Source organism: Dendropsophus ebraccatus, chromosome 14 (genome assembly GCF_027789765.1).
Source record: "Dendropsophus ebraccatus isolate aDenEbr1 chromosome 14, aDenEbr1.pat, whole genome shotgun sequence".
Lineage (NCBI taxonomy): Eukaryota > Metazoa > Chordata > Amphibia > Anura > Hylidae > Dendropsophus > Dendropsophus ebraccatus.
In genome coordinates this window covers 73,807,726-73,834,248 of record NC_091467.1, presented here as the reverse complement: position 1 = coordinate 73,834,248, position 26,523 = coordinate 73,807,726, and the positions used below count along the sequence as shown (strand labels likewise).

General features: G+C 44.7%; 1 protein-coding gene across 1 annotated transcript; it reads left to right on the top strand.

The window, feature by feature from the left end:
* TOP1 (DNA topoisomerase I) lies at window positions 1-26,142 on the top strand. Its single transcript, XM_069951999.1, has 21 exons — window positions 1-214; window positions 408-432; window positions 11,532-11,619; window positions 12,144-12,543; window positions 12,850-12,902; window positions 13,661-13,753; window positions 13,843-13,915; window positions 14,939-15,036; window positions 15,132-15,247; window positions 16,790-16,911; window positions 17,012-17,134; window positions 18,174-18,361; window positions 18,929-19,073; window positions 19,718-19,861; window positions 21,475-21,660; window positions 21,769-21,837; window positions 21,929-22,043; window positions 23,033-23,160; window positions 23,251-23,345; window positions 23,488-23,637; window positions 24,594-26,142. The coding sequence occupies exons 1-21, from the start codon at window positions 182-184 to the stop codon at window positions 24,694-24,696; spliced, it is 2,547 nt and encodes an 848-aa protein (XP_069808100.1). The 5' UTR covers window positions 1-181; the 3' UTR covers window positions 24,697-26,142.
* Window positions 26,143-26,523: the final 381 nt, after the last annotated feature.

The following is a 26,523-nucleotide window of genomic DNA, read 5'->3' as shown; positions in this document are numbered from 1 at the left end:
CAATCGTCTCTGCCCACTCTCATTCGGCTGTTGCCTGTGCTGGCCGTGCCCGGCTCCTCTCCCTGCTGCAGCCTGACAATACAGCGCCCACCGCCCGGCAGCCCGAGCCCCGCTACCACTACTACCGCCAGCAGCCGCATCCCCCCCATTCATTCCGTGCCCACTCGTGTACTTGGTGACCATGAGTGGGGATAACAGCCAGAACGACTCCCAGGTAAGCACATGGCGGCCCCCTCCTCCCCCGGGTCACCCCGCTCCCCTCCAGCTTGGGAACTTACGTGTCCCGGGCTCCCACCGTGCGCCCCCTGGCGGGGGGTCTATAGTCACCCTATTGGGGTACACAGCGCCCCCCGGAGGCCTCTGCTCATCTCACCCCTCATCTTCTCTTCTCCCTTTTTTCCCCCCAGATTGACGCGAATTTCCGGGCAAACGGTGAGTACCGGGGTGCGGGGGGGTGAGTCCCCGGTGTGTGTGGGGGGGTGAGTTCCCGGTGTGTGTGGGGGGTGAGTTCCCGGTGTGTGTGGGGGGGTGAGTCCCCGGTGTTGGGGTGCTCCCCGGTGTGTGTGGGGGGGTGCTCCCCGGTGTGTGTGGGGGGTGCTCCCCGGTGTTGGGGTGCTCCCCGGTGTGTGGCCCCGGTTACCCCTGTCCCTCCTCCTCCTCCTCTCTCCTTCCTCCTCTAGAAGGGCAGACATGGCGTCCAGAGACTAAGTCCCGTCTCCTCGCTCACCGGCTCCTTTGTTCACCTCCAGCCCGTCACATCTCCGCCATCCGGTACCGCACGGCCCCGGGAACGACACCACCGGCTTCACACCGGTCCCACCTCCCCGTTTCCCGCCTCCCCGGCCGCCTCAGACCCCGTTTTGCCGGTGTTTTTCCCGGGTGAAAGTCGGTGATCAGTCGGTGGGGACTTAGTCTCTGCGCCATTTTCTTTTTCAGTGTCTGAGCGCCGGCTCGGGCCTGGGCTGCGGGGCTGACATGGCGCTGCGCCTCTTACCTCACAGAGCCCGGACTACCACCCCCAGCATCTCCTCACACCTCACAGAGCCCGGACTACCACCCCCAGCATCTCCTCACACCTCACAGAGCCCGGACTACCACCCCCAGCATCTCCTCTTACCTCACAGAGCCCGGACTACCACCCCCAGCATCTCCTCTTACCTCACAGAGCCCGGACTACCACCCCCAGCATCTCCTCTTACCTCACAGAGCCCGGACTACCACCCCCAGCATCTCCTCTTACCTCACAGAGCCCGGACTACCACCCCCAGCATCTCCTCTTACCTCACAGAGCCCGGACTACCACCCCCAGCATCTCCTCTTACCTCACAGAGCCCGGACTACCACCCCCAGCATCTCCTCTTACCTCACAGAGCCTGGACTACCACCCCCAGCATCTCCTCACACCTCACAGAGCCCGGACTACCACCCCCAGCATCTCCTCACACCTCACAGAGCCCGGACTACCACCCCCAGCATCTCCTCACACCTCACAGAGCCCGGACTACCACCCCCAGCATCTCCTCACACCTCACAGAGCCCGGACTACCACCCCCAGCATCTCCTCACACCTCACAGAGCCCGGACTACCACCCCCAGCATCTCCTCACACCTCACAGAGCCCGGACTACCACCCCCAGCATCTCCTCACACCTCACAGAGCCCGGACTACCACCCCCAGCATCTCCTCACAGAGCCCGGACTACCACCCCCAGCATCCCCCCTCACACTATTTGTGTATAGAGATTCGTGTCCTTGTGTGTGAGGTCTCATACCAGTACAGCTGCCATGTCTCCCTCATCCGGCTCTCCCGCAGCCCTGACAGCTCTATAGTGTGTGTATATGTATGTCAGAGCTGTGACCCTTATAGTGATATCATCCGGCTCTCCCACAGCCCTGACAGGTCTATAGTAAGTGTGTATGTGTATATATGTATAGGAGAGCTGTGACCCCTGTAGTGCTGTCACCCGGCTATCCTGCAGGTCTATAGTGTGTGTATATATATATAGCAGAGCTATGACCCTTATATTGATGGCATCCAGCTCTCCCATGGCCCTGACAGGTCTATAGTGGCTATATAGCACAGCTGTGACCACCTTGACAGGTCTATAGTATTTAGTATATATCAGAGCTGTGACCTCTATACTGATGTCATCCAGCTCTCCTGCGCCCCTGACAGGTCTGCAGGATGTATAGCAGAGCTGTGACCATAGTAATGTCATCCAGCTCTCCCAGCCTCCTGACAGCCAGTGCAGGCCATTTTCTTCAGGATACATAGGTGTAACCCTCTATACAGTAATGTCAGCCAGCTCTCCCGCACCCCTGACAGTATATTCTGAGAGCTGCAGCTGTCTGGGATTACTTTGCTATTCAGGAGTCTGGGGAAAGCCGGATGACGAGTCTCCTCCATAGTATATACTATATCTGTCACCCAACTTTAACAAACTCCTGAAAGGCAATGTAGCCTGATGATTAGAATAGTTGGGTGACCACCAGTCACCGATGTATAACAGGAGAGCTGTATCTGTCACCCAGCTTTCCTACATCCCTGAAAGACAATGGAGTCTATTCACTTATAGGTTATATTATAAGCAGCAGCAGTTATAACAGCTATTTTTTCAGGATTGTGGGAAAGCTTGGTAACAACCAGTCACTCCCATAGGATGAGCTGTGGCTACAGTAGACAATATTGCCTTTCTGGCGTGTGGGAAAGCTGGGTGGCAATTAAGATAGCTCTCCTATTGTACAGTGGGCTGTGCTGCCATAGTTGTGGTGTTGTATGCTGTCACCCAGCTTTCCTAGTCTCCAGAAAGGATGTATAGTGACATGGCTGTGTCGGCTGCATTGCCTTTCAAGGTGTGGGAAAGCTGGGTTTCAAGGTACAGCTGCTACACCAGCTCTCCTGCTTTATATCTTATGAAAATGAATAGACTACTGGGTGACGGCTATTCCCTTTCATACAATGTGCAGGGGGGGGGGGGGGGGGGCTTTTCCAAACTCCAGAGAGTCTGTTCCCTGCCGGAGGTTGTAAAAGGGAAGGGGGGGTGAAGTATATAGGTTGTATGGCGGGGGCTGTAGTATATAGGTTGTGTAAGAGTAGCGGGGGCTGTAGTACATGGGTTGTATGGCGGGGGCTGTAGTACATGGGTTGTGTAAGAGTAGCGGGGGCTGTAGTACATGGGTTGTATGGCGGGGGCTGTAGTATATAGGTTGTGTAAGAGTAGCGGGGGCTGTAGTACATGGGTTGTATGGCGGGGGCTGTAGTATATAGGTTGTGTAAGAGTAGCGGGGGCTGTAGTACATGGGTTGTATGGCGGGGGCTGTAGTATATAGGTTGTATGGCAGAGTAGCGGGGACTGTAGTATATAGGTTGTGTAAGAGTAGCGGGGGCTGTAGTACATGGGTTGTATAAGAGTAGCGGGGGCTGTAGTACATGGGTTGTATGGCGGGGGCTGTAGTACATGGGTTGTATGGCGGGGGCTGTAGTATATATTTTGTATGGCAGAGTAGCGGGGGCTGTATCATATAGGTTGTATAGCGGGGGCTGTAGTATATAGGTTGTATGGCAGAGTAGCGGGGACTGTAGTATATAGGTTGTATGGCGGGGGCTGTAGTATGTGTATAGGGGGGCTGTAGTATATATGGTGCATGGCAGAGTAGCGGCTGCTGTAGTATATAGGTTCTATAGTGGGGGCTGTAGTATATAAGTTGTATAGCAGAGTAGTGGAGGCTGTAGTATATAGCTTGTATGGCAGAGTAGCGGGGCTGTAGTTTATAGCTTGTATGGCAGAGTAGTGGCTGCTGTAGTGTATAGGTGTGTAGTGGGGGCTGTAGTATATAAGTTGTATAGCAGAGTAGTGGAGGCTGTAGTATATAGCTTGTATGGCAGAGTAGTGGGGGCTGCAGTATATTTGGTGTATGGCAGAGTAGTGGGGGCTATAGTACATAGGTTGTATAGCGGATGCTGTAGAATATAGGTTGTGTAGCAGGAGCTGTAGTATATAGGGTGTATGGCAGAGTAGTGGATGCTGTAGTATATTGGTTGTCACTCAGCTTTCCTCAATTCCTGCAAGGTAATGTCTATTCAGCTGTCACTCTTATAGTAGCGGCCATGTTGGGTTACCTTCCTGCTTGGGTGACACCTGACATAGCGGCTGCTACAGCAGTGACTATTCCGCTATATAAGTGAACGGGCTCCAGTAATGTGGAGCGGCTGGGTGACTGTCGCTTCCATAGTCTGTACAATGTCAGAGCTGTGACTGAGCAGCGACTGTCGGGCTGAGTTGCCTCTCAGGAGTTAGGACGAGCTGGGTGACAGCTGACAGCATCTCTCCTGTAAGTAACAGCTTCAGTATAAAACTGGACATAGTGGGAGATCTGCTATAGCAGTTGTCACCCAGCTTTTCCAGCATCTGCTCAGTCATGTGACCAGTATATGGAGGCCCGGATGAGGACATGTGACTCCAGCTCTCCCTGTTAGTGATGATGCATGATGTGTATGTAGATACGGTGTAGTCACCACTGCCAGGGAGTCTGTATATATACTAGGCTGCTAATTATATCATTAGTATATTACACACTGGCTTTAAGGTGCTGTTCACACCTGCGTCATCCGATGTCACGTGACCTACAATGAGGAAGAAATCTAAGCTGTAGGCTTCAGGTCTGGCGAGAACACAGATAAAGTGAGAGATTGGCCTCTGTGAGTAGTAGTGGAGGCAGTGCCCAGGCACACGGCTTCTCTTGATTTCCTTCCAGCCCGATGCAGCTATATACATAGTATATACACCGCCTGCCAAAGTACTGGATTACAAGTCGATCTATTATAATCCCTCATGTGAGGAGCAGGTTAGGGGGAATAGCTGGGAATCTGCCATATGGGGGTTCTGTCTGATCCTGGAGTACCCAAAACTACATCTCCCGTCATGCCCTGACAGCCCATGCCTACAGCTTTTGCCTTTGGCTGTCAGGGCATGATGGGAGTTGTAGTTTTGCAGAAGTTGGGACGCACTGATATAACTTGTTACAGAGGCTGGAAACAACCTTGTATCTTAAACAAACTTCCTTTTTAGAGTTTAGGATTTTTATTTATATTTTTTTTTCTATTTTATGTGGATATTTAATGGAAAAACTTGAATTTACAAATTTAAAGGGATTGTTCACCAAATATATATATTCTTTTAACCTCTTAAGGACATAGGACGTATGCGTACGTCATATGTCCTCACTTGCACTTCAAAGCGGGGCCGCGAGTAGCCCGGGACCGCTGCTATTAGCGGGTACGGTCTGATCGCCGTGCCCGCTAATTAGCTAATCGGAGGCAACGTTTCCCTGGGGTCTAGTGGGGGAGATCGCTCCTCCGGGACCTTGTCCCGGAGGAGCGATCTCCGTTACTGATGCCGGCCGGGGACGCGTCCAAGATGGCGCCGTCCTCGGCTCGGCACTCGTTCGTTTTCGGCTGCAGCAGCCGAAAGCAAACGAGTGCCGATCTCATGGATCTCTGCAGCATATCTATGCTGCAGAGATCTCAATGAGAGATCCAAGTGTATATACTAGAAGTCCCCCAGGGGGGCTTCTAGTATATGTGTAAAAAAAAAAAAAAGTGTTAATAGTAAAAAGCCCCCTCCCCTAATAAAAGTCTGAATCACCCCCCTTTTCCCAGGTTTTAAATAAAAGTAAACAAATAAATAAATAAACATGTTTGCTATCGCCGCGTGCGTAATCGCCCGAACTATTAATTAATCACATTCCTGATCTCGTACGGTAAACGGCGTCAGCGCAAAAAAATCCCAAAGTGCAAAATTGCGCATTTTTGGTCGCATCAAATCCAGAAAAAATGTAATATAAAGCGATCAAAAAGTCGTATATGCGCAATCAAGGTACCGATAGAAAGATCACATCATGGCGCAAAAAATGACACCTCGCACAGCCCCATAGACCAAAGGATAAAAGCGCTATAAGCCTGGGAATGGAGCGATTTTAAGGAACGTATATTGGTTAACAACGGTTTGAATTTTTTACAGGCCATCAGATACAATATAAGTTATACATGTTATATATCGTTTTAATCGTAACAACTTGAGGAACATGCATAACAAGTCAGTTTTACCCCAGGGCGAATGGCGTAAAAACACATTTCCCCCAAATAAAAGAAATGCGTTTTTTTTTTTTCAATTTCACCACACTTTGAATTTTTTTCTGGTTTCGCAGTGTACTTTATGCAAAAATTCAGCCTGTAATTGCAAAGTACAATTAGTGACGCAAAAAATAAGGGGTCATGTGGGTTTCTAGGTGGAAAAATGCAAGTGCTATGACCTTTTAAACACAAGGAGGAAAAACCGAAAACGTAAAAACGAAAATGGGCCATGTCCTTAAAGGGTTAAATAAGCTGGTGGAAGAGATTGGTAATTCACTTACAGCAGCTGATAAGTATTGTAAGACTGGAGAGAATACACCACTTCCTGTAGGACATACAGCAGCTGATAAGTACTGGAGATTATTAAATAGAAGTAAATTACAAATCTGACACCAGTTAATGTGAAAGAAAAAAAAAAAAATGGCTCTGCGTATACACCGGCCTGATGATGGAGCCTTATAGGATTGTACACTAACCTGGAGTGGTATATAGCCATGATGGCTCCACATAGATACGGGTCAGTCCGTGCACTTAAAGGAATTATCCAGGCTAAGGGTCCTATTACACAGAGGGATAACCAGCCAAATCTGGACAATTATCACTCCATGTTTATGCTGTGTTTACACGGAACAATTATGGCTCGAACTTGTGCAATAACTATCACATTTGAGTGATCGTTCCGTGTAAATGTGATCGTTCCGTGTAAACACGGCAAATGATCAAGCGACGAGCGAGAAATGGTTCATTTTGATCTTTCAATAAGTTCTCAAATCGTCATTCGCTGAAAATTTGCAGATCGTTTTGTGTTAACAGTCTTTTAAAGATTCACCCTATGTGAAAGATGGGCTTATGCGATCTTAAAAACGATCACAATAGCGATTTTTCTTACGGATTTTCTAACGATTTTTCTAATTTATTCATTTAAACACTGATCGGTATAAAAACCAAATCGTTAAACGATTGAGCGAATTATCGCTTTGTGTTATAGCAGCATAATAGAGAGCGATCAGCCGATAACGCTATCATTGTCTGATCGTTTCTCTGGGTCCAGAGCGGGCATCACTACATGTAATAGCTGCTGATTGTAGTACTTACCTTATCATGTTCCCCGGTGTTTTCGGAGGACTTCCCTGGTCTCTGCACTGACAGACCACGGCCACTAAACCAGTCACTGGCCACTGTTTGTCTCGGACAGTGATTAGGCGAAAGGCTGCGGCCGTCAGTGCAGAGACTGGGAACAGAAGGCAGATTGACAGACTGGAAAGTTGTAAGGGGAGTGAATACTTTATTTTACACTAAAGGCTGCACGGACATCACTAACGGTGTGTGTACTGTTGCCCATTAGTCGGCCAGTGCAATAGCTCAGTAACTGCACTGATCTAGCAGCTTGGGACTTGCTTACGGTTTGTGATTGGGTCGTGTAATGGTGGGAACATGGAATTACCCTGAACAATTAGTGAGCGAATGCTGAATTAGGGCCCATTCACACAGAATTTCAAGGGGAGCCTGTACTGCGGTCTCGTGCACCCTCCACATGGCATCCTAGTCAATGAGTAGGACAGGCAGAACTTCAAGCGGTATCCGCAGCTCATGCTTCCCTTGAATGTCATTGTAGCTAGAGATGAGCGACCCTGGAGCAGCTGGAGTCGATCCGAACCCGATCGTTCGGCATGTGATTAGCGGTGTCTGCTGAAGTTGGATAAAGCCCTAAGGCTATGTGGGAAATATGGATATAGTCATTGGCTGTATCCATGTTTTCCAGACAACCTTAAGAGCTTTATCCAAGTTAAGCAGCCCCAGCTAATCAAATGCCGAAAGTTCGGGTTCGGGTGGACTCCAGCTGCTCCAGGTTTGCTCATCTCTAATTGTAGCCATTCACACTTCTCTCTCTTTCCCCCTTTTCCAGGAAGAACTGCTGCATAAAGTGCTTTATGCAGTTTTTTTCCCTGATTGTGTTATATTAGTATACATGATTGCTTTTATTTTTTACGTTTTTCCTCCTTGTGGCATCTGTCATGACATGTGATTCTATTGAAAAAATGTGATAGCTGGCACGATGGCAAGGCCCAAAACAACAGAACCTTACCACCTGACCTGATAAACCTAATAAAACACCAAAAAGTAAAACTGAACTTAAACCTAACACTTGGCTGCAGCTCTTTTATTTAACCAGACAAATGCATTAAGGCCCTATTCCACCAACAGATCTGACGACAGATTATCTGCCAAAGATTTGAAACCAAACCCAGGAGTGGATTTGAAAAGAGGAGAAATCCAGTCTTTCCTTTATGACCTGTTCTCTAATTATAGTCTGTTCCTGGGTTTGGCTTCAAACCTTTGGCAGATAATCTGTCGTCAGATCTGTTGGTGGAATAGGGCCTTTACAGTTGTGGTGTGTGTGTGTTTTTTTTTTTTTCTTTTCCTGCTAGATGTGAACATGGCTTAACCTAGTGACGGGTATGTGAGTGTAAAGACCATGGCTGGTCTCCATTGTTACCTGGTGGGGGGGACAGTCTCTTCTGGGCTGGGGTATAATGCTGTCTCTGGCCTGGAGAGTGGCTCCTGGCTCTGTCAAACACAGCACCACAGAGCACATACAGTTAAAGGGCCGGCATTGGCACCTGAAAGCACTTCCTGTCCAGAATTCTGCATGCCCCCTCATAGGGTTCCATGGAAGATCCATGCCTGACTTCTGCATGCCTCGTCATAGAGTTCTATGGGGAATCCATGCTGGAATTCTGGGCAATTACAGGACCAGTTCTATCATTTCTGCCCTCTTCTGGCACAGACATCTGTCAGGGAAATCCTAAAGGGTTGGGTCAGGATTTTCCTGACATGTGAAGGGGCCTAAGACTACCAGTTAGCGCACCTGATTTGGGGGTCAGCAGGGGGATTCGCCATTGCTACCAATAATGATTTATGCTCTATGGAGCATCCTTATGTACACGCACTGACTCCGTTATACGTCTGTGTAAGCCCACGTTACTGAGCCGTGTGTGCCTTACGTGTAGTTCATCCTCCAGGAGAATCTATCACATGGAAGCAGACGTCTCCCGCTCTCCCGATTGATACACATAATGCCCTCTGTGGATTCTCCCACCGTCCCATAAGCCTTTGAAAATCGTACAGTAGCAAATTGCACACGATAAGAGACGTTTGTCTGGGTACGTCTGTCTGGGTATAAGCCATGTTTGTAATCCCTCCTGGGTGCCGGATATTGGGGAGGGGGCAGGAGCCATCCAGAAACTTCCATTGTAGACAAACTAACATGTTCAATACTTAACCCCTTAGTGATTGTGAAGCTTCTGTGTTGTGTTGCCTGCTATGATGGAGCGGAGTCTATGGGCCCTATTCCACGGGACTATTATCGTTTGCATAATCATTAACGATAAACAATCCCAACGACCGCTATTGCGAAAGACCTGAAATCGTTCACCCATTTGCAAGGAACGATAATCGTTACTTATGATCGTTCTTGCAGTCGTCTTGTCGCTATTGCGTTCGTTACTACTGCGAACTACCGAATGACATCTTATTCAATGCGAACGAGCAACAAAAAATAGGTCCAGGTCTTATTGAATGATCAACAATTTCTTGTTCGGTCGTTAATCGTTACCTGCTATTGAAAAGAGCGATTATCGCTGAGATTCGAACAACTTAACGATAATCTGAACGATAATCGTGCTGTGGAATAGGGCCCTAAGGCATAGGTGTCAAACTCAGGCCCTCCAGCTGTTACATAACTACAACGCCCATCATGCCTGGAGAGCTAAAGCTTTGGCTGTCCAGGCATGATGGGTGTTGACTTACAGTATATCCTAAACACTGAGTTGGATTGAGATCTGAATAGGATCTTTATGGCGTTACAAACAGGACATTTAGGTGGCTCTATATCCTAATATATATAATTAAAATATTTGTATATGGTTTGCAGCCATAAGATGGATTATGCTGTATTGATATTCGCATTATCTGGTTGTGACCACAATCTGGAATTTTCTGGCATAGTGATAGTGTTATAGGCAGTGTGACCCCTCTGCATTTAGTGGGGGGGCTCTTGGTGTATTAAGAAATAGCTATGATAGAAGGCAATTATATGTATGGACAGAGCTGTACACAGCGTCTGCCAGTCCAGGCACGGCTCCTGCCGCCATCACACTGACAGCCGCCACACTTCTCCTACAGATACCGTGACCTATCAGTCTGTGCCACTACAGAGACCTCCCAGCATTGAGGCCGTCCCCACAAGCTGTATTACCAGCACTTAGCACCACAACATCTTAGTTCAATCTCAGGAGTCTGATGAAAGTCATGTGGACCGAAACACTGTTTTAAATCTTACAACAGTGCGGAGCACCTAATATTTTATATGCTGCTCTTAGCTTGACCCTTCTCCAGCATCACTTTACTATTGCTTCTAGTACGCGGATCCACATCACAATCTTACTTATAAAAAGAGAGAATTTGGCCGTCCTTAAGACCCCACATGATCAGAGCTGTCGCTGCCATGTCAGGTACCCCATAGTGGTAAAGGGGGGATTCCTTCCTGGTGATCAGAATAAAACCCTGCAATAATGTCCAAACGCTAGAAATCTACATGCTCACCTCTAAATTTCTGTACAAGAAAAGTGTTTATAGTGTGTGTATATGTGTGTGTGTGTGTGTGTGTGTGTAATATATATCACCTATACAAGAAAAAATTTAGAAGCGAGTGTGTTGCATCCTTTTAAAATCTGGGCTTAGTGGTGGAGGGGGGTGTATATATTTTTTTACGGACTTTGTCTCACGTTAGACTTTATTGTAAGTGTGTACACAGGATACACCACCAGCTGCCCGACTTCCACCGTAAACACCTTTTACACCATCCACTAATTCTGTCCATCTCCTCCTCCTCTCCTGCATAGTCTGACGTTCCCCAGAATGCATCAAGTCCGTTGCTTTTGTCGGTTATATTTTTTAGTGTTTAGTTTACTTTGCTATACAGTGAGAGATTGTAAGGAATGCTAAACCAGCAAAAATCCCCAGTCGCTGAACCCTCAGGACTGTAGAAATGTATGCCCATAAGGGGTTTACCCTGACGTCTTGGGCCGCTCCTGTTACATGACACTACTATGTAAACTGGTGTTCTCTGCGGATATATACAGACAGCAGGTCATGGCCATAAATAGTGAGTGTCATGGGGAAGTGTCTTGTCTTCTCTATGGATGTCACTGAATCAACACGGAACATGTATGTTTGTATTGCATATGCACTATATGATATATATATAATTTTTTTTTCTACGTGTAGCTTATATTTTAGCTGCTTTTGTGCATCTGTTGCCCTCTAGCTGTTGCAAAACTTCAGCTCTCCCCTGCCCTGAAGGCTGCAGTCTTATAGTTTCCTGTTCTTCTTTCAGATTCTCATAAACATAAGAAAGACAAGGAACATCGTCACAAAGAACACAAGAAGGACAAAGATCGCGAAAAGTCCAAGCACAACAACAGGTCAGAAGATGCTCAACAGCCCTAGATGTCTTCCACTATCTCTCATACTTATAACTTGCTGCTACTAGTAACTATTGGAGTTGTCAACACCGAGACACCAACTGTAACTTTCTCTGGATTAGACATATAAAAGTTGCTCAAAGACTTTTTCCAGTTCTCCAGTACTTCTGCAGGAAGGGGTGTAATTTCTCCAGTCTGACACAGTGCTCTCTGCTGCCACCTCATGTCAAGAACTGTACAGAGCAGCACCAAATCCCCATAGAAAACTGTTCCTGACATAGACAGAGGTGGCAAGAAAGAGCACTGTCAGACTGGAGAGCATACACCACTTCCTGCAGGGCATACAGCAGCTAAGGACTGGAGATATTTAAATATGTAATAAAAATCTTTATAGCCTTCTAAAAAAATGTTTTACCCAGAGTACACCTTTAACATATGGAACACGTCGAAACTTATTAACCAGCCTAATCTACAATATACAGATAGATATTTATGGGTGTTCCTCCTCCCCTTTTTGTCCCCAGTGAACACAAAGATCCTTCCGAAAAGAAACACAAGGACAAACACAAAGATGGAGAGAAGCACCGAGAGAAGGATGGAGAGAAGCATCGGGAGAAGGATGGAGAGAAACACCGAGAGAAGGATGGAGAGAAGCACCGGGAGAAGGATGGAGAGAAGCACCGGGAGAAGGATGGAGAGAAGCACCGGGAGAAGGATGGAGAGAAGCACCGGGAGAAGGATGGAGAGAAACACCGAGAGAAGGATGGAGAGAAGCATCGGGAGAAAGATGGGGAAAAACATCGAGAAAAGGACGGCGAGAAGCACAAAGAGCATCGGGAAAAAGATGGAGAGAAGCGTAAAGATGGCGAGAAACATCGAGAGAAACATCGGGACAAGGATAAAGAGAAGAGGAAGGAGGAGAAGGTGTGTGTGTGGGTTATGTTAGCAGATAAAGGCCAAGTTATCCTGGATTAGAAAAATATGTCTGCTTTCTTCTCTTATCCTCAGGTTGGTTATTGGGGGGGTACTGCAGCTCAGTTCTGCTGAATTGTAATACCACACACAACCTGAGGATAAGGTTGGTGCTGTTTTTGCAAGAAAGTATTTTTTTTTCCCCACTTTCTATATTCCTGGATAACCCACTTTAACCACCCAGTTCATGATCTATCACTGAAGCTTTCATTGCTGTGCCTGGTTGAAGTTAAAACCTCAATGTGTCTTGTCTTGCAGCTAAAATCTTCCGGTGATGGTGTCAAAGGGAAAAAAGAAAATGGCTTCTCCAGGTAAGGGTATAGCGAACAATGGAACAGTGGTGGGGTTTACGGACTTAAAACTGGAGGGAATGGCCACGTCTTTCTGTATGGCCGGTGCTGGTAGACATGGCAGACGTATACGGCCGGGTTCACACAAGGGATTTCTTAAACCAATATCAGGATAGAAAGACACTGAGAACACGGATACACTGGAAAGAGGTTTTTGTGATAATCCCAGTGTAGCCCCTCTCAGCTTTTTAGACTCTGGATGTTGTGAAAAATGTTTTATTCACTAACCACAAGCAGATCTTTAAGATGGCAATGAAGGAAATGCTAAGTATATTAGTGAGAGCTCCTGGGCCTTCAAATTACTGGGGCACTGACATAGACACCCACTATATCTAACAATGGTGTGTTTGTTCCTTAGTATACTTTGTCATGACATTCCCTACCCAGTGTGATTGGCATATACAACTGTGACCACTAGGTGGTGCTGTGGTTCTCTTTAGTGTGTGTTTGTTTTTTTTTTTGTTTGTTTTTTTTTGTTTTTTTTCCTGGCATCAAACATTGATCTATATTACATACACAGAAGGACCAATTTGATTTTGGTATTTCATCATTATATTAGAAGTAAATTACAAATCTGTAACTTTTTAAAACCAGTTGATTTGAAATGTAGTTTTGCTAGAACTGGAGGGCCGCGGGTTTGACACCTGTGCTTTAAGATTTGCCAGGTCATATATAGGTATAAGTTCACCTTTCATTATTCGCCCTTCTTTCTTCACCAGTCCTCCCCATATTAAGGACGAGCCAGAAGATGAGAGCTACACTTTGTCACCCAAGGAGCATAAGGCGCTGAAGAGATCCCGTGATGATGAAGAGTATGTGGGGACCAGGGACGCGTGCTCGTAACTTCTTCTGTAGTTTTAGTTATTGTTCGTTCTCTAAACTGTTCGTCTCCATTTTTCAGCTCTGACTACAAGCCCAAAAAAATAAAAACTGAAGATGTTAAAAAAGCTAAAAAACGAAAACAAGAGGAAGAGGTAAGTAACCTGGATACCCTACTACTCCATACTACTTTCCTATGAAATAACAACGATCCTGCATCACCCATTATATGGCTGTGCTATGTGCCAATCCTCTTACTAGAAATGCTTGACTCAATAGCCAAGTGGGCGTTAATTGGGGGCGTGTCCCTACACTGTCTGATACAGCCCTGATTGGACACGGTAGAGTCACATCCTAATTCGTTACACCCACTTGGTTATTGAGTCACTCAGTTATAAGAATTGGTGATCCAGAACTGTTTAAAGGGAATCTGTCTATAGGTTTATGCTGCCCTCATTTTTATAGCAGCATAAACTAGTGATGGAAATGCTGAACAGATCTGTGTATTACTTCATTCTGTTCAGCCGTTCTCCTAATATGCAGGAGAAAAGGACTCTTGCCGCACCCTTTCCCCCTGCCCTCCAGCTGCTGATTGACCGTTTCTGCCTATACACAGGCTATTCATGGATAGATAATAGCCAACAGCAGCTGGTGGGCAGAGTTTTCTGCTGCTCATGAATATCCAGGACTACTGGGCTCATGCACATAATAGAGAGGACTACTTATTGTCCATGTTATTCAGGAGATCTCTGGGTCAGTTGCACAGAACAATGTAAGCGATCAATCATTCTGTTTAGCTTCTGTCACTAGTTTATGCTACACTTAAATCCGACAGTGTAAACCTACTGACCTATAAACCTGGTCTCTGTAATGGGCATTGCATGTATTTACCAAACCCAGACAGGGATGGTGACAGGTTTGTTTTTAAAGGGGTTATCCAAGACTAGATAAACCTAGATAAACCAACTTTTCTTCCAGATACTCAGCCATTCATGCCATTGGTTTGTGTGTGGTACTGCAGCTCAGTTTCATTAAAGTGAAAGGAGTTGAGCTGTAATACCACACACAACCTGAAGAAAAGGGGGCGCTGTTTTTGGAATAAAGCATCTGTGTTTATAATCCTAGCTAACCCCCTTTAAGGTGAACCGCAGCTTAGTTTATCTTGATTTTCTTTCTAGGATGTCAAACCTAAGAAAACAAAGGGCAAGGTAAAAGGTCCAGAGGGAGAAGGCAAGAAGAGAAAGGTGAAGAAGGAGGAGGAAGAGAAATGGAAATGGTAAGCCCATCTTCTGAATTTCTTACACACTCGCCTGCTCTTCTGTTCTGGTTCTTTATGTAATGTGTTTTTTTTGTTTTTTCTTTAACTCTTAGGTGGGAAGAAGAGCGCCACGCTGATGGTGTCAAGTGGAAATTCCTGGAACACAAAGGCCCTGTATTTGCGCCGCCCTATGAGCCTCTCCCTGAAAATGTGAAGTTTTATTATGATGGTAATTGTCCTACATCTTTCTATATCCACTTGTCCCCCCCATATCCATTACATGACATTCAACAATGTTTAAAGCCTACTCAAACTGGCATCAGAAAGCCAGTCTTCCAGTACTTATCAGCTGCTGTATGTCCTGCAGTAAGTGGTATATTCTCTCCAGTGTGACACAGTGCTCTCTGCTGCCACCTCTGTCCGTGTCAGGAACTGTCCAGAGCAGCAGCAAATCCTAATAGAACACCCCTCCTGCTCTGGACAGTTCCTGACACGGACAGAGGTGGCAGCAGAGAGCACTGTGTCACACTGGAGAGAATATACCACTTCATGCAGGACATACAGGAGCTGATAAGTACTGGAAGACTGGAGATTTACACAGAAGTAAATGACAAATCTATATAAGTCTCTTATGGGCGGACATGTTTTCCTCCTTGTTAGCCAGGTCTTTTCCAGGCACCTGAGGTGGAGCAGCATGGACTTCAGAGGCAGCCGGCTGCTAAACAGATTGCTGAGCTAACTATCAATAAGCAATTTGCTTTTCATCCTGTAACTTTGCTTATCTCTACTTACAGACCTGGCTAATAAGGAGGAAAACATGGCCGGCCATAGGAGACGTAAATAGATGTAATTAAAGTGTGGACAAAGTTATATTCAATGAATCACCAATGTGTACTGGCAAAGACTAGCTATTATTCAAGTCCTCACCTCGGGAAACAAGCGCTATTTGCAGAGGAACTCCGGCAAAACATTTTTTTCAAATCAAATGGTGTCAGAAAGTTATATAAATTTGTTGTTTACTTCTGTGAAAGTCTCCAGTACTTATCAGCTGCTGTATGTCATGCATGAAGTGGTGTAGTCTCTCCAGTGTGACACAGTGCTCAGTGTTTTACATGATGAATCAATCCATAGTTCTTTGGAAGGCAAAACGGTTGCCAAACTACTATTCCCATCATGGCTGGATAGCTTTAGCTTTGGCTCTCCATGCCTGATGGAAATTGCAGTTTTGCAACTGCAGGAGGGCTGAGAGTTTGACACCTGTTGGATGCAGCCCCAAGGAGTCTGGGAAAACATTGAGGTTCACCCAGCTGCAACCATCAGTATAGAAGGATGAAACCATTGGACACAATCTGCGATTATCTCAGATTGTCGAATATCACACTGGGCTTGCATTCTTAGGGTATAAACACACACACACACACACCGTATACGCAGCGTATTTACTGCTGCGATACGCAGCAGATTAGATCTAAATAACTGAACACAGCATCAAATCTGCTGCGTATACGGTGTGTGTTTGTACCCTTAAAGAGGTTTTCCAGAATTAAAGGCACAGCTATTTTTTTTGCAAAAAGTCACCCCCTCCCTCCTCCCCTCTTAAAAGATCAGTTTCACTTAAAAACATTCATACAATTAGTCATTTTCTGATGACCCATTCCCTTTAAAGAATTGTAACCGTAACAATGGGGTTCTTGGTGAAGATGCACGTTAGACACCTTCTCTTCCTCTTTCAAGCTTTGTTCTCAGATCGCATCTGTTTTATTGGCTGCAGGTAAACACATGAAGCTCAGTCCCAAAGCTGAGGAAGTAGCCACTTTCTTTGCTAAAATGTTGGATCATGAGTACACTACAAAGGACATCTTCAGGAAAAACTTCTTTAAAGACTGGAAGAAGGTATTGTCTTGCCGTACTATTGTCTTGCCTGTCCGGGTTCTTTTTCCTCTTGCTGTTTATGCATCCCGGCTCTTAATTCTCACAACCCGACCTCTCTTAGGAAATGACTTCAGATGAGCGAAACCTGATCACCAACCTAAACAAGTGTGACTTCAATGAGATGAGCCAGTACTTCAAAGCCCAGTCCGAGGCCAGGAAACAGATGACCAAGGAGGAGAAGCAGGTATTAGGAATGACCGGTTTAAAGGGGGTTATCCAGTATTAGGAAGGCAAGGTGGCTTTCTTCTAGGAACAGTGCCACAATTGCTGTCAGTTTGTGTGTGGTATTGCAGCTCAGTCTCAGATGGAGCAGAGTGGTAATGCAGCACACCGGGAGTGGCGCTTGTTTCTAATCCTGGATAATTAGGGGTTTTTAATTTTGAAACATGATCTGTTGGTGTCGCCTATCCTGTCAATAATTTTAGAGGGGGGGTAACCACAAGAACCCAGCAATATTGTTATACAATAAACAGACTGGCCAATGCTGTATTCATTCTCTATAGGGCTTCTAAACAACACCAAACGCCACGCTTAGTAATGTTCAGAAGCCCCATAGTGATTGAAGTGCTCACTGCACTCGTTTCTCCTCCACCCAGGAGCCACAGGGGGCATAGTGGCCCAATGGTCTGCTAATTATCCCTGTCCATGGGCAATGCACAAGGTTTTTATCTATTCAACCAATGCAAATCGTTTAAATAAAACTAATATTAGAAAAAGCTGTGCCATCACTGCCCCCAGGTTTTCTGTGGTATTACAATTCATCTACATTCACTTCAATGGAAATGAGCTGCAATACCACACTCAACCTGAGGACAGGAGAGGTGCTGTTTCTGCAAAAAACCAACCATGATGATCTAAGCCTGAATAACCCTTTTTAACACCATAACATCTTAAAGGGGTCCCCCCACCCCCCAGTTTAAAAATGGCCACTTTCTTCCAGAAAAAGTGCCTCTCCAATTTGGGTGTTAGGTTTTGCGGCTCAGTTCTTTTGAAGTGAGTGGAGGAAACAACCTGAGCACAGGGGTGGCACTGTTTTTTGCAAGACAGATGTGTGTTCTTATCCTGGATAACCCCTTTTTAGAGCAGACTTGGTCTCTTAGTTGTATTATCACCTTGCCCCTGAACCATCCAGACTCCACTGCAACACTCCACTGAGACCTGAGATGGGACTGTGGTGACTTTAGGATTTTTCATTGTCTTTAAATTTATTTTTTTATCTGCAGAAAATCAAAGAGGAAAATGAGCGTCTGGTTACAGAATACGGTTATTGTATTATGGACAACCATAAAGAGAGGATCGCCAACTTCAGGATAGAGCCCCCTGGCCTGTTCAGAGGGAGAGGAAACCATCCGAAAATGGGCAAACTAAAGAGGAGGATTATGCCGGAGGACATCATCATCAACTGCAGCAAGTATGTAGTGGAGGACTCGAGTGCTGGGGAGACAAGATGGCAGCCTTAGATCCAGCATTGTTCATCATGTAGACTGGAGCATCCCGAGTCGGACCTTGTACTATGTTACGGTGTTCCCCTTAAATGGATAAATAACTTTGGTACTATTTAGAAGTGCACAGCTCAGCACTTGAGCAGTGACATGAGAGAAGCAGCACGCTGGGAGGAGGCCAGCTCCATAGACTTACAATGTAGCTTGTCTGCTGTATTGAGGCAGGGGAGTGAAGTACTTGGCCTCGCTCTTCTTCTAGACAACCAGACCCTAAGTGATCAAAAAGTTTTGACTGTAGATGAGCAAACCAGGTTACCAGTGGTCGAAGAACTTGGATGCAGCCCCAAGTCTGCCTGGAAAATAGGGATATAGCCATCGGCTGTATCCACCAGCACTGCCGAGGGCTGCATCCAACTTAAGCCACCAATAATCCGGGTTTGGATTAACCGGAGCATGCTTGAGGTTCACTTAGTCAGGGACACTTTAAAAGCACCATTTGGTTTAGCGTCTCAAGAACGTTTCTTCTATCTGTACAGAAATTCCAAGATTCCCACAGCTCCTCCTGGTCACAAGTGGAAAGAGGTTCGACATGACAATAAGGTCACCTGGTTAGTGTCCTGGACGGAGAACATTCAGGGATCCATAAAATATATCATGCTGAACCCCAGTTCCCGCATTAAGGTAACAGTCTGGTGTATAGACTATAGAAGTTTTTTCGTATTTATTCCCCCAGCTAAATCTTATTGTGCTCATTTAGTTTATTTGCTTTAATTTAGTCCATAAAGGGGTACTCTGGCGCTTTTTTTTTCTTCTCTTCCCCCCCCCCCCCCCCCCTTTCAAATATGTCTGTTTTATAGATTTGTAATTTTTTTTAAATACTCATGTCTTCCAGTACCTTTTAGCTGCTGTATGTCCTGCAGGAAGTGGTCTATTCTCTCTGGTCTGACACAGTGCTCTCTGCTGCCACCTCTGTCCATGGCATGAACTGTCCAGAGCAGGAAAGGTTTTCTTTGGGGATTTGCTGCTGACATAGACAGAGGGGGCAGCAGAGAGCACTGTCAGACTTGAGAGAATAAGCCACTTCTGCAGGACATAAAGCAGCTGATAAGTACTGAAAAACTGGAGATTTAAAAATGGTAGTAAACTGCAAATCTATATAACTTTTTCTGAAAGTTGCCAGGAGTACCCCTTTAAGAGAACTAACACCAATGTAATCTTCGTAGTGTGTGAGAGAGAACTGGAAAGATACTTTTTTTTGGGGGGGGTGGGGGGTAAAAACCATCTTTTTCCTCTTCTAACCTGCTGTCTTTTTACCTTTTGATCAGGGAGAGAAAGATTGGCAGAAATACGAGACGGCCCGAAGGCTAAAGAAAACGGTCGACAAGATTCGTAACACATACAGGGAAGACTGGAAATCCAAGGAGATGAAAGCCCGGCAGAGATCTGTAGCACTGTACTTTATAGACAAGGTGAGAGCGAGGGCGTGCGCAGTCTAGGAGACGTGCTCAGCAATAGGGTTCCCAGCTTGTTATACACAGATCGTTTTCTATAAGACTTCTTAGCTGTAGACATTAAAGGGACAGTGTTATCAGAAAACGACTTATTGTATAAATGTTTTTATGTTGAACATAAGAATTTTTTGGTGACTTATTTTCTTTAATTTTCCATTTTCTATGGTCTAAAATTGGGAAAACTTGCAGTTTTCATTCTCACCACTGGGGATAAAACTGAGCTGAGACTTCCTGTTGTGTTTGTGGTGATAAGAGGAGGCTGCAGTAAAGTGATCTGTACAGCATTGCAGCGTCATGTGACACCAGTAGATAGAGGAGACAATAGCAGCTCCCTGTGGAATGACCTCTTCACAGGTCACAGAGCGCGCTCAGTAATGTCTCATTCATCTCAAGTAAACGTGTAAACAGAAAAAACACAAGGCAGAGCGCCTCATAGCGTGACACCATACATAAAAGTGGCAATGGGCCTAATAACAAAACACACAGGTTTAGGCTCACCTGGTGTAGTTGTGATAAGCCACAACTACTATACAGCGTGTCAAGGAAGCCGATAGAATGGTCGCTGCTGAGGACTCTCACCCGCAGACTCTAGGTGTGCGTAATCATAGACAAAATCCAAAAGGGCGAAAAGGAGATAATGTCCTCGCGCAGACCATAAGTACAATTTCTGGTTTTATTGGTACATAGATATCCACAGGTAACGCGTTTCGAGAGCCCTATGCTCTATCAAACCTCCAGGATGATCATCCTGGAGGGTTGATAAAGAGAGCATAGGGCTCTTGAAACGCGTTACCTGTGGATATCTATGTACCAATAAAACCAGAAATTGTACTTGTGGTCTGCGCGAGGACATTATCTCCTTTTTGCCCTTTTGGATTTTGTCATTCATCTCAAGGGGACAGTCTGTCTATTGTTGTCTATGTCCATGAGGCATGCTGTAAAGCATCTCACTAAGTTCTGTTAAGAACTGTCCAGGCAATATGGCCACCCCCATAATGTACAAAAAGTGAAACAAAAAAATTAATCAGTATAGAAACAGATTAGACAAGTTTTTTTAATTGGTAAAAGAAGATTTAGGTGACCCATTCCCTTTATATGGGTTACACAGGATTAGAAAAAGTACAGCTGCTACTTTTTTTTTTTTACCACAATATTTTCTAGTTTCCAGATTAAAATACATAGTATCAATAAGAATAGTATAAACGCAGAGCAGTCCAGATGTAATAAATGTATAAGCAATTGGATGTTGTGCATATTTATATCAGTAGAAGTACTTTCTTACAGAAATGGCTCCACCACTGTCCCCAAGCTGTGTGTGGTATTACAGTTCTGTCCTATTCATTTCAATGGATCTGAGCTGCAAATCCCACAGCCAAACTAAGGACAAGGGTAGCGCTGTTCCTGAAAGAAAGCAGCCATGTGTTTGTAATCCTTGATGACCCCTTTAAAAACTTTTATGCCGCTTTAGGGTATTTTGAGCATATTGTGGCGGCCGTATTAGAAATAAAAGTTGGGACTGTCGTCCGTGTGATTTTCCGATGTATAACCATAATGCCTTTCTGTATTTACAGCTGGCTCTGAGAGCTGGTAACGAAAAGGAAGAAGGGGAGACCGCCGACACTGTAGGCTGCTGCTCTCTGAGAGTGGAGCACATAAAGCTTTACCCAGAAATAGACGGACAGGAGTACGTGGTGGAGTTTGACTTCCTGGGTAAAGACTCCATCCGTTACTACAACAAGGTGCCTGTAGAGAAGAGGGTATGTACTCCGTTCTGCAAAACTTTTTGTAGTAAAGTCTCCGCTGGACTTTCTTTATGGCCGTATCCCGATGTCTCGTGGCTGATAGTTTTGTCTCTCTTCAATCAGGTCTTCAAGAATCTGCAGCTTTTCATGGAGAACAAACAACCAGAAGACGACTTGTTTGACAGGCTGAATGTAAGCGTCTGGCAGGGATGTTCTGTAGCAGAAGTGAAGGGTGCAGGTCTCGTACTGTATTAAATATTTGTATTGTTTCCCCCAACAATAGACGAGTATTCTAAATAAGCATCTCCAAGATCTCATGGATGGACTGACGGCCAAAGTGTTCAGGACGTACAACGCCTCCATCACCCTGCAGCAGCAGCTGAAAGAGCTCACCAACCGTAAGTGACGTCATCATTCTTGTGTATCGGATAGTAGCCAAACCTGCATGTATTGTAAGGACAATGGACCCAAACGCATTGTCCCTTGAGACAAATGTGTTTGTAGTAGTACCTGCTTTGGACTTTGTCCTATATCTATTATCGGCCTGCGCCTGTCAAGGTTTCATCTACATCCACCGCTGCCAACTGCAGGGACTCTCACCCCACCACTCTGCAATGTACAGGTCATGAGACATGTGGTACACTTTAACCATTTAATAACTACACTAAGTGTTGTCGGCTTGGGGTGGGGAAGCAATCTGTCATATGTACCTGCTTGGTTATCAAGTAGGTTAAACATTCGTGTTGACAAGATGGTTTACCTTAAAGCAATGTATCATTCGTGTTAAGATTTTTACATCACTAGACTGGCGCTGGCTTTTTTTTTGCACTGCAGCTGATTCCCGAGAATAGACCTGCGCCGTGTGCAGAATCAGGCTGCGGTTCAGAAAGACTCCGGCGTCTGTGTATTGATGTAAATTTCTTTTAAAGCGATGTGCTTTAAGTTACCACTTACTAGCTTCATTGTCAGACTTGTACCACCTACTGTCATTACTGCCTTAGTTCAGGGAGGGGGGCATCTGCGGTCCTCCAGCTGTTGCAAAAACTACAATTCCCATCATGCCTGGACAGCCAAAGCTTTTGATATCCTAGCATTATGGGAATTGTAGTTTTGACGACAGATTCTCCCATCCCTGGCTCAGTTGCATAAGATCCATGCATATCCATCTGCCCAAATGTATGTTATGCTGGTGAAGTTTACTGAAGCTTTGGCTACATGGTGATCGGTGGATTTCATACTTCGGATTGTTAGAGGCCGCAGCCCCTCATTGTACATCTCCCATCATAGAGAGTAGAGTGTGGAGCACAGCTTTACCGCTATCGTACAGTATCGTATAGCACATGTGTCCTTGCACCTATTCTTTCATAAACGTCTTTCTATTTTGCAGCCGATGATAACGTTCCTGCCAAAATCCTGTCTTATAATCGTGCAAACAGAGCTGTGGCCATATTGTGTAACCATCAGCGCGCTCCTCCCAAGACCTTCGAAAAGTCAATGATGAACTTACAGGCCAAGGTATGAGCCCCCGGATATGGTTCTGATATTTCCTGCTCAGGGCAGTCATTTATTGTTCGGCTATTTATTAACTTCTACTTATTTGTTTAGATTGATGCCAAAAAAGATCAGTTGGCAGACGCCCGCCGCGAGCTAAAGAGCGCCAAAGCAGACGCTAAGGTTAAGCGTGACGAGAAGACCAAAAAGTAAGTGTTTTTGTGTTTAAAAACTGTAGGGCGTGTATGATGGCATTACTAGTCGCTGTATTGTGTTCTAACACAACATACAATATGTTACCTGTTTGGTACCACGTGCGTTTGAGCTAACTCTTCACCTTCATCCATGTAGACTCGTCGAAAGCAAAAAGAAAGCCGTGCAAAGGATAGAGGAGCAGCTGATGAAGTTGGAGGTTCAAGCAACAGACAGGGAAGAGAACAAACAGATCGCCCTAGGAACCTCCAAACTCAATTACTTGGACCCAAGAATCTCTGTAGCCTGGTAAGACATGGATGTAATTCTATACATTAGTGACTGTCTTAGAGTAAGTCTAAGCTGATTAGTATTGTCGCCTATTTAAAAAGAAAAAAAAATCTTTTCAGATTCGCTCTGATCAGAATGAAGCACTCTGCCAAGAGCTTCTTCCTGTCTGTCTCCTCTCTGCAGGAGCCTATAGAAGTCTATGGAGTGTGTAGTCTGCAAAGACTTTGACAAGTGCGTCTTACCATTAATGCAAATGATCAGGGGGGTTTCTTGGCAACCAGATCCCAAGCAATCAGATTGGGGACCCAACTTTTTAGCTCCACATATTCTTAAAGGGGTACTCCAGTGAAATTCTTTCAAGTCAACTAGTGTCAGAAAATTATTCAGATTTTTTATTTACTTCTATAAAAAATCTCCAGTCTTCCAATACTTATCAGCTGCTGTATGTCCTGCAGGAAGTGGTATATTCTCTCCAGTCTGACACAGTGCTCTCTGCTGCCACCTCTGTCCATGTCAGGAACTGTCCAGAGCAGTAGCAAATCCCCATAGAAAACCTCTCCTGCTCTGGACAGTTCCTGACATGGACATAGGTGGCAGCAGAGAGCACTGTGTCAGACTGGAGAGAATACACCACTATCTGCAGGACATACAGCAGCTGAGTGCTGGAAAACTGAGTTTTTTGTTTTTTTTTTAAATAGAAGTAAATTTACAAATCTGTAGAACGTTCTGGCACCGGTTGATTTGAAAGATTTTTGCTGGAGTCGTCCTATCAATGGAGTGAATCTCCCCCCTGGCTGTATTGGGATCTGAGCAGGTGTCAGGAGTGAGATTCCATACAGTCAGTAATGCTTGGTGGGATTGAGGGGAGTCAGAAGTGTGAGGTCAGAGTGATGTCATTGTAGAACCCATGATCGAGTTTGGCTTTTATTTTATCACTTTGTGATTATAACTTTTTTTGCTTTAATCCCGGACAGGTGTAAGAAATTTGGAATTCCCATTGAAAAAATCTACAACAAAACTCAGCGGGAGAAGTTTGCGTGGGCGATTGACATGGCGGATGAGGACTTTGAATTTTAATGCGAGAGACAATGTTTGTTTTATAATTTTTGTTCTTAATATTATTTTAAGCCTGGATGTCACCTCGGAAAGGGATTTTCTTGCGAGCTGTGAGCCTTACCTTTTATCAACTTTTTATTTTCAGATGGGAAGGGGATATGCAGCAGATTAAGGGGGATAAAAAGTGACCCACAAAGGCTAAAGCCTGCTCATTGGATAATCCGCTCCCCGTGCTGCCTTCAGTATTGTCCCATGGACAAGGAGTATATATACATATGTACAAAAACAAATAACGGGATATGATATTGTGCCGACCTTTTAGTTTTTATGTGTTTTTAAGATGGGAGGCTTTCACCAGGCGTAAAAAAAAAAAATCCGCTTTTCAAAAAAGTCTGTATTATAGAATTAAGAAAAATATCCTGTGTGTTTTTACAGTTCAGATTTTTTTTTTCGATAACTTCTATTTTAATAGAAAATATAAACTTAACCCTTTCCCTTTCATCTGATCATATCCCCTTACCCTGGTTACACTGAAGAGAGAGAGGGGCCTGTCGTCTGGCAGCTGAGGGGGGTCGCCCTGACTTCCCGTTATTTCCCAGTAAACGTGAAAAAATATTCAAGCCGATCCATCCCCCGCGTTGGAGACGCTGGAAATGTGATTCTTCTGTCGAATTCTGAAAGGAGGAAATTTTTCTGAATTTTTTTTTATTTTTCTTTATATTTTTTTAAATGTGAATTTTAATTTTTTTTTTTTTTTTGCCCAAGTTTTATCTATTGTACTGTTCAAGTATTTAATCCTTTTTATCTGTACAAGAAGAGAAGAAAAAACAAACTTTAAGCTGTTGTATAATTGTAGGGATTATCTGAAATTTTTTTTTCCATTTCAGCAAATTTTACCACAGAATTTATTTAATGTGAAGAGTTAAAACTTCTTAGAAGTGCAATGAAGACCAAACTTGTTGTCAATTTTTTTTATAAGAGGAGAAAAAAAAAAAAGCAGTCAGACTGAAGCGCGGTCTCTTTGTTTTATGGGGTATTCGAGTTTTAGTGTTACGAATGTCATTCGGGAGCCGAGGGGTTAACGGCATCGACTATTAACTATTTACTGATCATCGGTTGCCTGCAAGGAATTGTGTGTTTGGGGAAGAGGAAAAAAAAAATACTTGAAAGAAACTTACACTATGGACTTCCTCATGTCTGTAACATCAGTTGCAAAAGATTGAGTGTTTTGTTTTTTGTGCAGGTTGCTTGATGATGATGATGATGCCCTGTAAACAAATTTGTGACTCTTTTGCCTAGAATGCTTTTACATTTTTGTTTTATTTTTTTTTCTTTTCAATATGAAATTGAGTGTTCAGAAGAGTCCTTTCTTTTTGGACATTCCCCCTCCCTCCTATCTTCTATTTTTATCATGAATTGCCATTAACTTGAGTGTAGGTTATTTAAAATAAAACCCTACGACTTGCATTCGCCTGAGTCTCTTCATTTTTTAGTTTAAATATAATATATTCTATATCAGAAAATACTTGCTATAGATTTGCTAGCTGTTATATAGTACTGGGTGATATGGTCTTTTGTCGCCTGTACTTGTAAAAACAGCCGCTTAGTGATTTCTCCAGGTTTGGGACAACATGGTAGTTCTTTTCCAGAAACAGCGCCTCTCCTGTCAGTTTCGGTGTATTACAGGCAGGCTTTTCTATCATGTTAATGTTGATAAATCTGGTGCGTTATTAGGCTATGTTCACACTTTGTAAGCCTTAAAGAAGATGATCATCCCGACCGGAACTGCAGTACCAGCCGGATGGTATTTACTGCCGCTGAATTCTGATGCGGGCGCATCTGTGCACA